The 12,561-nt window shown below is 38.6% G+C and overlaps 1 protein-coding gene across 8 annotated transcripts in view; it reads right to left on the reverse strand.

Annotated features, from left to right (window-relative positions):
* Window positions 1–201: 201 nt before the first annotated feature.
* LOC122573090 (Down syndrome cell adhesion molecule-like protein Dscam2) overlaps window positions 202–12,561 on the reverse strand; it is a 162,129-nt gene continuing 149,769 nt past the window's right edge. For 4 of the 8 annotated variants that reach the window (XM_043739081.1, XM_043739047.1, XM_043739074.1 and 1 more), the window contains 8 exons: window positions 10,815–10,950; window positions 10,223–10,350; window positions 7,778–8,206; window positions 7,094–7,378; window positions 3,210–3,496; window positions 1,954–2,206; window positions 1,749–1,839; window positions 202–965 (listed from right to left, as the gene is read on the reverse strand). In XM_043739081.1, coding sequence (XP_043595016.1) covers window positions 548–965; window positions 1,749–1,839; window positions 1,954–2,206; window positions 3,210–3,496; window positions 7,094–7,378; window positions 7,778–8,206; window positions 10,223–10,350; window positions 10,815–10,950 — 2,027 coding nt within the window. In that variant the 3' untranslated portion in view covers window positions 202–547. Of the gene's footprint in view, window positions 966–1,748; window positions 1,840–1,949; window positions 2,207–3,209; window positions 3,497–7,093; window positions 7,379–7,777; window positions 8,207–10,222; window positions 10,351–10,814; window positions 10,951–12,561 lie in introns of all 8 variants that reach the window. The other 4 variants (XM_043739066.1, XM_043739057.1, XM_043739037.1 and 1 more) reach the window with 4 other exon arrangements.

Consider the following 12,561-nt stretch of genomic DNA (forward strand, 5'->3'; position numbering starts at 1 on the left):
CGAAGCTATCTATCTCTTCGATCGGCACTTAACGAAGTGCCACATCAATCGTCGATGAATTTAAATCCGAAATCAATAAATTCCTTCGAAATCTATAGAAAACAAAATAAAATACTCTTATTTACATTCTTTGGTATTTTCGGTGCCGCGTAGGTAAAGGTTCACGAAAGAAATTACACTGGTGGTTAGCTTTTTTCCGGTTTTTCTTACAAAAATACCTCTTTATTGTAAATGGATCGTCGACGGTAGTTACACGGAAAGACAGTCATCCATCCACAGAGAAGCGTTGGGGGATCCCGACAATCTCAACGGCGAGGAAATTTTCTTTTTTGCGTTTCATATTTTTTTTACATTTTTGCTTTTTTGAATTAACACTCATCATGCTTTGGCATCTTTATTATTTTTACGTGTCTGTGTCTGTATGTGTGTACGTGTGACTGTGTCTCTTATGCGATATATCGTTTTTTTTTTTATTCGTTTCATTAACTTTTGCGGTTTCATTTTAGTTTTACTTCATTTTTTTTCTTCGAATATTTGATTAACACACTTAGACAGTGATAGTGAAGTCTTTAGGTGATTTCGAGAGCGAGTTAGAAGGAAAACCCGTCCTCTTCCTGTGGAGCTTCAGTTTCATGTCGATATCGCACTCCGCTTCGCTGGTCTCGTGCGCGTCCGTGAAACCTGTCGGCGGCTTCAGTTCCAACGTAGACAGCTCGCTGCCCCAGTCCTCTTCCTTCCTTGCCATTCTGGACGATCCGGGTTCCTCCAGCAGGCACAACGACTCTACGGACTTCCTCGGGCTCGGATCTTTCCCCAGCCGATCGCAAGATCCAGGCCTCGACGGTTGACTCGGCGATGCTCCCCTCGAATACGAATGCATCCCGGATTCCGAGAGCTTCATCACAGGGCGTAGTATTCCCGGTACACGACCGTCCATCCCCATATCGGGTGTTGCTCCTTGATTCCTGTAAATTTAACAATTCCATAGGATACGACATCGAACGTGTTATAACAGTAGGCATTTTTGATAACAAATTTCCAGAACGAAATGAGAGTAGATTAAGCATCGATCGTGATGTTACGTTAAAAAAAATCGAAGTTATGTCGATAGCGATTAGACTCATTTTTTACTCTTTCATTTCATGCTTTTTTTCATAGCCAGTATATTAAAAAGGGAAAAATACTTTTGGGAAAGCTGAATAATAATGAATAAAGATGCTTATACATTTTTAGGAAATATAGAAAAAACATGCAAATATATGTAAAATATTCAGAGTAAAATATTCGTTATAATATTTAAAGGGTGAAATAAGTTCTCTATAGCAGTTTCATCTCTCTAGCTGTGTTCAAAAAGATATAAATTTGTACAAACATTCACAGTATAATGATAAATACACGGTAGAACTCTATTTATCTGAATTCAACGATAGTGAAAGAGCTCATATAATAGTAGTTCCTTGATTCTGTCCATTACTTATAATTTTCCATTCGTGTGTATAATACGAGTTCACGTTCCTACAAGTAGATTCGTTCAATAGAAATTCACTTAACGAGGTGCTAAGATATCGTATCCATGAATAAAATTCTACCGTGCACAGTATACAGACTCAAAGGAAATGGATGAACCAGAAAAAGATTATATTGCTAATAATAGGATTCATAAAAAGAAAGATTCGTTTAGAAAGTTTGACAGGTAATCGAATGAATATGACTCGTATTACAATCCATAGGAATATTTCTGCGGGTACCTTTGCTTCTCGAGCCTCGGGAAGGTCTTCCTCTCAGAAATTGGTGACGGCTCGGTTGATGTACTTGATTCGTGCGTGTGGTACAGCACATCTGGAAGGTGCACGCGAGACACGTTGATGCGAGAAACGTGAGACGTTAGTGGCGACCTGGATGCTGTTTAAGGCTGTTGCCGGCGTCGACACAGAAAATCGAATACTAACTTACTATGATGAACCGGCCTCGGGACCAGGGCTAGTCGCTGCTCCCTCTGCCCGATCGAATTCGGCCCCGGGGATCGCGTCATTATCGACGCCGGCCCGGAGTCGTCCAGGTGATTCGACGACTCGGTGCGACTGCTGGTACCGACCTCCGTGTCGCTGTCCGAGCCTAGCGTATCGTACTCCTCCGATTCTGACTTGAACGATTTCGACTTCCGCCGCGCCCTCCCTCGTACCTTTGTATACTGCTCCATGTCGCACTGCAACGTGTAAAAGTTACCTACGTTCTTTGCTATAAGCTTCAACATTGGAAGCTACATACAAACATCTCAATGACGTTCAATGTCATTAAATGAAATGGCCGCATATACATAAGGTATGGGGGTTGTTCCTCAATGAAAGTAACTGTATGGATTTGGTTTCGTGATATTGAACAGTAATAAATTAGCTGCTATATACACGAACGTCTGCGTATCGAATAGTAATTTGAACAGTCAAGAACTATTTACTATCTATGATATAGCGTAGTAGTTAGAGCAGAGAAATTTGTGTACGTAGTTCTAATTCAATGGCTAGGTATATTAAATAATCTCTTTTTCTTTGTATCTCATTCGCCCTTAATATTTTTAAAATTCCTACTTAAAGCTTGTTCAGAGACGAGCGAAGAACAGAAAGAAAAATTTTCGATTACCTACCCTGGCTGCAGGGAAAATGCAAATCGAAGCAACCGCAGCTAAGCGGACACTGCTGTGTACGTATACGATTATTTCACCAGTTTGCAGAACCAGATTCTCTATTGATGTTCGAGGTAAGTAACAAGTTTTCCGACCACACAGAGGCAAGCACATTTACTTGAAAGGAAAGTCTCGCCAGATCTAACGTAAGCTCGGGCACGATACATAAATGGAAGTCGTCTTACATTTATACGCGAGATCGAGTGCAGGCTACTTTGATCTCTCGGGATATCCGCCTACGTGTATACAAGCAATATATCATCGACCTGATCTCTCACGCTCGTACACAAGGATATATCGTTCTACCCTCCCCGATGAAGAGACATTTCTTTTCCGTAACGCGCCAGGTATGCACGAATGTGAGAAGCACGCGCACAGAAGAGAAGGATACAGCCTTTTCGATCGATTAAATTACTCCGTGTGTAGGAGCCACGGAAAGTACATTCGTTTGAAAAGGTCTCTTCTCGCCATCTTCGAAACGTTTCTTTATCGAATTTCGTCGACAGTTATTTATGATCGGTACTCGTACCTGATTGCCTTGCAGCATCGTTTCGCTACGTTCGTAGTAGAACGCCTGTCGCATCGGGTTCGCCGACAGGTTCTCCTGCTCGGGCAGATTGAAGGTGGCGTACGGATAAATGTCTTCGGAATATTCGGGTATTCTTTCCAGCGCGCTCACCTCGCGACAGGGTGACTGCTGACCCGGTTTCCTCACGGTCGCGTAGTATTGTTCCCTCTGCTCCATGTTATGCTTGTTCTCCAGCGCAGCCTGCGTTTGCGAATTCGGATCGTTCGCTCGACCAGATCTTTCCGCGTCTGCAATCATCGCGATTAATTAACACGTTTCTTCGTGATTATCCGTTTACGCCATGCGATGTGACCGATCGAAATATTAGGCAGATATCTGCAGGTACACCGGTTACGAAAGATTTATTATAAACTTGAAGTGAACAGACCAATTATTGGAATGCTAGTTAGATAAATTAATTTTATTTATTTATGAGAAAAGTGTCTATGCTAGGTAGATGTATATATTTTGTCGATTTGGGAAAAAAAGCAGCCAAGTTTCAGAGTTTTCGTCATTAATGGACGGGAAGGATAGATGAAATGAATGATAGTTCAGTTGGTGATTAATGGACAATGGCTTAATTGATAAGCAGTGGGTAATAGTTCAGTTGACGATTAATAGATGATGATTTGAGCTGACAATAAATGTATAATAATTCAATCGATGATCAATGGACGATAGTTTGATCGATTATCATTAAACCGTGCTAAGAAATGTATACTAAGCCATAATAAAAAAATACTAAAAATGATTATGATATCAAAACCAATAATATTAGGAGAGTACGATTTGGTCTAAAAGGAAGACATTCAAAAATTACACCTTTCACAAGCCCGTTTGGTTGCAGAATTGAGAACGTAAGATTGCAATTATATAAAAACTTTGAGATTTTTTTAACAGGTAAGTTGTCCGAAGAAGTAACTCAACAAGTGAATCAACACATATATTGCATAAATGCTATTGAAAAAAGATTTCAAGTGTTAATACATACATGCGAATGTTAGAATAAATCTATACGAAGTACGTCGAATACGTTGTTCCTTGTAATTAACAGGGTAACAAAAATAGAAGAAAAATTGTCAATAGTGTTTACCTGTTATAGGTGATATGACATGTCCAAAGCACAGCGTCTTAGGATACTTCGACAAACCTTTCAAACCTCCCACGTATCAAAGACTTGACGTGGCTCTACCACATTATCGGGGAGAATTTCAACGCAACGGGGATGGCTTTGACGGCTTTGAAAATCTACTACCAAAATTTCATCGAATAAAGGACTTCGTCGATTAAACTTGTAATTATACTTATCTCAAAAATGCAGTTAAGTCGTACGTTACTCGGAAAGAAACCCCAGATATCGATAACATGCTTGCAACAAATAGATTTTTCACTTTATATTCCAAACGCAATATTTCGCAGAATTTTAATTAATATTATATGACTGTATAACATGTTTATTCGTTTTCTTTCACTCGTCCTAACCTCGTATCCAATATTGGAAATTTTTTACATATCGTCCTTGGAATATAAAGCGACGAATCTATCTGGCCAGAAACTTTTGCATCCCACTATAGGGGCTTTTCTTCCAACATCTCAAAGAAGGTGAGGTAAACGAGGGTGTAATACAGTTCTAATACCAAGAAAGAAGACTGTAATTAGACATAAGTCACTCGGATATAGGCCAAACTGATCAGTAGATTCAAAAAAGAAAATACAACGATCTAGAATAGAATCTTGCGCCATTTTCAAGTCATTGTAGACGCATAGATAATTTCTGCTCATTCCACGCGCGCCAACGAAACGATCGCTTCGCTTTAGCACCACAACGGCAGGTATAATTACATGATCCGCGCACGGCTGCCTCGTTCGTCAGGCATTTAATTAATCAAATCGTTCCAGACGAACGTATCAATCCCGGTGATGTTGACACTGCAGTGGTAAGTGGTTGGCCGAATAAAAATGCACGGCACTCGGTTGGATCCATTAAGAGGAACGCCGAGACGTGAAAAGAGGGTAGAAACGAAAATCAGGAATCAATTTTCACCCGTTAACCGGCGATATCTCGTGGCTCGCCATCCCTCAAAGGTGCCCCCACGGTATAGTAATTGGAGCACAATCCTGCGACGTTTAGCTACTCAATAACGACGAGTGGTACGAGTGCGGCGCCAGCACGCCCTTCTGGCTTAATGCAAATTGCCACCGCTGAAATCCTACCCGCGTGCTTCGAGTACCGAGCTATCGATTCCTGCCCTCCGATCGAGTCGTCCTATCCTTCCTTTTGAATTTCCTTTGTGATCGATCTGTATATATATAGATCGAACTATATATATATATATATATATATATATATATTAGTAAATATAAATTGGGTCGTTCAAAATGATCGTGGGAAAATTTAAGAAGAATTCGAAGTTAACGTATTTTTATGGAATCAGAATTTTTATAATTTAATTTCACTCAACCAGTGACATATAAACAGAGATATATTTGGTATATATAGTAAATAGTAAAATATATTATCGTTATGCTTTTTAATGGGTAATTCAATTTTATAGCCTGAAAATTCTATATTAAAGTAGTTAGCGTCGTTTCTAGTTACCAATTCATCATTGATTTGGAAACTTTGATAAAAATTCACTTACTGCTACTATAAATTGAACAGTGTCCGGATACTTATGACTATGTGGTAACTATCTATAGTATACGAGGTAGCGTAACTATCGAACTTTCTATGTAAGATTTTATCGTCGAATTTGACGAAATCAGAACTCATCAATCACGTGGATGATTATAATACAGTGTAAGGTTCTAACAAGTTCTGACAAGGATAATACGCATAATGAAAGCGATTACGATATCGTAAAAACTGATATTGTAAAGAATGATTTGAATCGTTCAAAAGGAACAGATCAAACAGATCTCTAAAGACATAAGATCGTACAATCGAGAAAAGATTTTATACATTTATAAAGACTTTATGCCGGATAAATTATTTGAAGGAATAGTCGAACAGTTAAATATATGCGCTGTACAAATGTTATTCCAATTACGTCATCAGTGATCCACGCTGAACTGAACGTGTTACTATGATCGATTCCGACCTTATATGTTTCACAATCTACAATCTAGACTTTGGCTCGATCCTTTATTAATATCGAAATAATAATCTTACTTTGATCGACGTAAGACTTCATTGTCGAATCGGAGAAAGTTAAAGCTTATCGATGGATCAGTTGGCGGATAATTGCTATAGCACGATTAAGTTTGAATCGGTGATGGTTCGTGATTGAATGTACGAGGTATAGGATATGTATACCGGACCGAATTTCGGGCGTGTTATAGACACGAATTCCGTTGTTACTCTGAAATCATGATTTTCGTTTCACGCGTACGCGCATGTTATACGTTGAAGTATACACACGTGCACGTAACTAGGGTCGTTAATTGAACATCGATTCAATGCTTCTTTGTTTGATAACGCTTGTTTCAATACAACGAAATATACATCTCCCTCCGGTGATTTTAATTATATGTACGGTTATTTGAGCACACTCGATAACGGTAACGCAGAAATGAATTTGAATTTTCAAGCCAAATGGGAATTTCCCCGATCGCTGTCCATAAACGCGTCGCAAAAACGTTCGTCGAACTCTCATGGACACTGCTCCTTGCCGCCGGTTGTATATTTTACGCCTAATTACACGCGGACATCGACCAAATTGTTACGATTCATAAAGTAAATGTGGACGAACGAATATTTACTTTAAACAGAAAATAAAATTCTGTAGCGAATAACTGTGGATGAAAAACGTTAGCGAAGGGTCTATCCGCGAAAAGAGACTTACGTGTTTTCAAGCAAAAGCAAACACCAGCCACTGCCAGGAATACGGCGAGAAGCGAGATCACGCTAGGCGCCAGCACGTGGGCGTCAAAAAACAGCGAGGTCTCTTCGGTTTCCGGCGGATGCTCGTCATGCATTCGATTACTGCCGGTCGGCGATAGCGTGTTGAACAGGTATTCGGCTTGCGTCGAGCCTGCGTTGTTGTACGCGGTGACACGGAGTTCGTATTTGGTACCACTTTCCAGACCCACTATAGGGAATCTCGATTGCGGCGGCACGCTATTCGACACTGCAACAGAATTAGGGTCGTTGTGTGAAACAGACCATAACATTCTGCGGCCTACAAAAAGTTTCCGGAACTATTTCGGATGCCAAAACTTTTAGAAAGACTTTTGTTTTTAATAACTGTACTTTTCTTTTATATTAATGAAGAAATTATCATTACCGATTGGTATTAAATAAATAATCAAGAAAGTAAGGTAAGGAAGAAACGAATAGTCCGCGACCAAAAATCATGAACGCCTTTTTCCATAATAATTTACCAATTAATTGTATCAGCTTTTGTAGCTATTTTATATATGTATACTATATCAGTCCATGTAATTTGTAACTTATAAAATTTCACTAATAACAATAATTCAAAGTAAATCAGTTTCTCCATGTGATCTTCTACTTCTGTAATGCTTACCGAGCAACCAATCGCCAGGAAGTCTCCTATACTCCGCCACGAAATACAACAAAGGACATCCTCCATCTTGCCAGGAGGTCAACTCCAACGTAATGAACGTCTGGTTGGACTTGATCAGCTGATGTTTCGTAGGAGGAATAGGCTTCGTCCCATTTGTCTTTGCTGTCTCGATCTTACTGGCGCTTCCGCTACCTATCCTGTTGAAGGCTGCTAACGTGAACTGGTACCTGGTCCCACACTGTAAACCTTCGAGAAGATGCGTGTTTGCTTTCCTATCCAACATCACTTCCTCCCATTCGGAGAACTCTCGACGATAAGCCAACAAGAATCCTTTGATAGGGGCGCCCCCATTGTCGCCTTGCTTCCACTGCAGTTGAACCGCGTCGGTTGTGGTACCGGTGGCGATCAAAGTCGGTGGAGTTGGCGGCACTGTGCAAAGTTGTTCGATTAAGGCCGGTGGTTTGATCGCTCAAGAACGACTGCTCGATTGATTAATCACGTTAAACTATAAATTAGACAGCCGTAAATAGAGAACGGGAGAGAAGTCGTTTCCCTCGATCTGTTAAATCTCTCAACTAGTAGCGTTCATCGAGTCATTCTTGACTTGAATGTTTTCCACTATCGTTAACAAATTTCTGAAGTTTTAAGGAAAAATGAAATAATCGTTATCGATAATCGCCAATAATACGCTGTCGATAATCGTACTTGATAGTGATTTTTCATTTCATTTTTTTGCTATAGATTTTTGGTGAAATATCAAGAATCACTTGGTTTGTTCAAACTTGAGCGAGATACTCTACTGTAACAGAGTTAGCCAGAGAAGATGAGATAACTCCAATCTCTTGGGCTATGTTTTAATGCGGCATTTCATTTCTATCGGAAATAATTTATTTCGATTCCATTTATTCGAATGAAATTTTAGTTAATGCTCGATTAACTGGATTCCTACCGATTGAATCTCTTTCACTTATTTGAACGCGGACTTTTATTATGTGAAAATAAAAATAATGACATTGATAAACTGCTATCGTATGAATTTTAATTATATTATTTATTCCATGACAAATTCAGATAAACGAAATCATACTGTTATTCACATTCAGAAAAATTAGAATTTAAAATTGACTTATTCTGACCAATTTTTCATTTCATTGTTATCGAAATTTCTAGGCAAACAACGACCCACTTTACAAATAACGAATCTTCAAAGAAACTTGAAAAGAATTTGTAATTCATAAGAACCAACTGTTCAACAAATTCCAAAGCAAAGTCTCTAGGTGCGATCTATTCTTGCTGAGCATGAGATACAGCCACCATAGTCCCCGACAGGAAACGAAATCAGAAAACTCGGTGCACGTCGCGTGTAACATATTTGCCTAGTTTTTCCCGAAATCCGTTCTCACGTACGACCGCGAGAATTCGAACGACGTGGAGATTGTATCGTCGTCGTCGCGTTCCACGCTCGTCTCACGTAACCAAGTGTCTTTGGTAAACGTATTCGTCGTACACTATTTACCATAAGTATCAGGTCACCTTGTTTAGTATTTTGTAATGTAAGGTATATATAATACGAGTAACAAAACGAAATATCTTTCCGTATTATTCATTGCGAGAAAGTGAACAATTTTACTTTATTTAGTATATTATATTGTAAGGTATATATGATGCGAGTGAAATAATAAATTTGTAATAAAATAAAAGTAATGAGAGAGAGAGAGAGAGAGAGAAAGGTATGCAATTTATATGAAATTTTAATAGGTGTTTTAATACTTATAGTTGTTGGTGTATCTTCTCGAGCGTGTTCGAAATACGTATTTTATTCGATGCCAAATAATTGCATAGCCATCGAAACGTAAAACAGTTCGATGTAACTTTTAACGAACTCTCCTCTTCCCATTAACGACGAGCTTTTCCAGGATAACTGCGACCAATTCCCGTTCATTGCCATGATAATACGCGCGACGCAAGCGAGACAAACGAAGGTTACCCAGGACGCGACGTCGATTCGCGTTTTCGATGCGACGTCGATTCGCGTTTCCAACGCGACCCGTTGACCCGATTCGTTTCGCCATAGTGGTTATCTGCCTGGTATTATCCCCTTCTCGTCGAAACAATGTTACAAACGACACGCCGTAAACCCTTTAATCTAGTTGTAAATCGCCGATGGAAGAATCCTAAACCAAGCGAAAGGGATACCACGAAGGAGGAATTTTTACGTTGTGATTTAAAAGGATAAGTTTTCATATAATAAGGGCTAGAAGGATTGTCTGAAATACAATAGAATCTCAGTTTCGAATGAGCGGGAATGAAAGTATTGCCTTACGTTTCTCGCCGTAGATACAATAACAATATCGGGATAAAGCGATTACTGCAAAATGACATTAAAGGACGAAGAATCTGGATCACCGGGATAATTTTTTCTCCCAAGTGACTCGTTCCACATACCTTGCACTTGCAGCGTGTACACGATTTCGTCGGAGCCAAGAGGATTCTTCACGTGGCAGGAATAGTTTCCCTCGTGCGTCCTCTGCACGTTCCTCAGTGTTAATGTGTTGTCCGAACCGATGTCTGATCTGTCGTGGAAACATCATGATCATATACTTACATACACTGTAGCGTCTCAAGTATCGTAATTGGTGGGCAAATTTCCTGAGATGAATTTATAATTACGAATTTATTATTAATTAGTAGTACGCACGACCGTGACGATAATATGGAACGCGTTGATTTAATCTTTGCGACAGTAATCAGTAGACTACGTATTTATGTACCTTTTCTCTGACATTTATCTAAATCATTCGCATCGTCGAGGATTTTTTAGTTCATGAAATTTACCTTTTTTCCATCGTTCTAAAAATACTTAATAACATAGATGACATTGATGATTACCGTGACAGTCAACGTGTCAAGTAGTCGTAAACTATTCTAGCCGCTCGAAAGACATGCAGAAATTTATTATGATGTATTGCGTTCAATCTACGAGACTGAACACAATCTATGATACATCTACATGATCTTGCACACGTTTCACACTTACTTCTGCTGCAACTTGATGTCGCCGCGACGCCATTCCACCGTCGGCCGTGGATTACCGACGGCGAGACAGGCCATATTGACGTCCACCCTCCACGGCACCACCAGCGGTACTCCGAACGATATTATAGCTGCTGGAACTAATTAAAAGTCCCGGTTATCCTTGCTCTTCGTTAAACTTCCTCCAGCTATGATCCGTGTTTGAGTTCACTTTCGAAACTTGCCTCGTCTATTCTCCTCTCTCCTCGTTTCTCCTTCTCCTTATATTCCTCGAGAGCAAAGAATTTTTAACGGGACATTTGAGAAATGAAACTCGAGCACCGATTTCGGGGAAGATGCTTTCAATTATTCGAACGAATCGAGCCGGGTTACTTTGATTAAAATACATGATTCCCGGAAGTCCTATATTAGCACAGCCGGAGTCACTTCGATCAACTTCGACCCCACCCAAACTTTGAACCAGTCAAAGTCAAAGTAAAGAATCGTGGGAGTAACATCGATTATACATCCCATGCATATGAAACGAGGCAATGAACAAACAGTAGAGAAATCCATCGAATGTCTTGTTCCAGAAACGAACTTGCGTCTATGAAAATTATTATTGGTATGCTGTCATTTGATTCATTTGAATTAATAAACTACGGCTAAATTGAATTGTAATGGTTTTATTTCTTTAAATTATCGTGGCTATCGCATTATTAGAATATTTAGAATATTTAAAATATTTTGATGCGACTAGATTAATTTTCGAAGACAAATATACGCAATAAGGAGACTAAAAACGAGTTTATAGTCGTCAAATCCTGCGGAATTACTTTGCTATTGGAAAAATTCTTTACCTTCGTGTTCTTTAGCTTCATAGTATTGTAATTTTAAAATTATTATCGGAATTCGTTAATTATAATGGTTTCGCTTTTCCAATAAGATAACGTTGAGCCTCGTGTGTCGATGAAAAGTAGACAAAAAGTAATGAATTTTAATAGGAATTTCATTTATCGAAGGCACGTGATTATTCAGTCTGTGTTTTATACAACTCTCTTTATTACGAGACAGTTAATGCTTTAAGAACTCGATGGAACTTAAAATCTACTTGAAGGAATTTATTATTGGAAAGAATGGAAAAATTGCGGGGAGAATGATGATTGGGAAGAAGTTATTGAAAGAAACAGTAAAAACGTTACTTGATAAAGCGCTAAATTTCTACCTAAATTTCGTTACGAACTTCTTGAACAACTTCATATTACAATCTGATTAAATTGACTTTTGCAAGCCAATAGCCATAGCCAATTGGCGTTTGTAATTGTTAATCCTCGTAGAATTACTTTATTATTTGACTAGTTTTTTATCTCCAGACATTTTAATTTTTGAAGTATAAGTTAGATTAGAAAAGTTCTTTTAAGCTGATAGAAAGACTTCCGACATTAATGATATTTCAATAGTAAATGTATGTAGCAACTAGCAAGATATATTATCGCTATGTCTTGTGATAGATAATTTAAATTCACTGTCTGTTGATTTCATAAAGAGATATATCTTTTTTACAATAAGTATTACTTCTAATTATTACAGTAACCGGATATTTACAATAACCATGAAAGATATCGATACATGTCCTTATTTCCTAATGAAGAATTTCGTTATCAAATTTTTCATCCCATTTTCATTATAGAAAGGTATATAATTATATTAAAGTACCACGAAAAATGACAGGAAATTTGATATACTTGGACCTAATTAATTAGTATCTAAAT

This window comes from Bombus pyrosoma, linkage group LG2 (assembly GCF_014825855.1).
Source record: "Bombus pyrosoma isolate SC7728 linkage group LG2, ASM1482585v1, whole genome shotgun sequence".
In the NCBI taxonomy this organism is placed as follows: domain Eukaryota; kingdom Metazoa; phylum Arthropoda; class Insecta; order Hymenoptera; family Apidae; genus Bombus; species Bombus pyrosoma.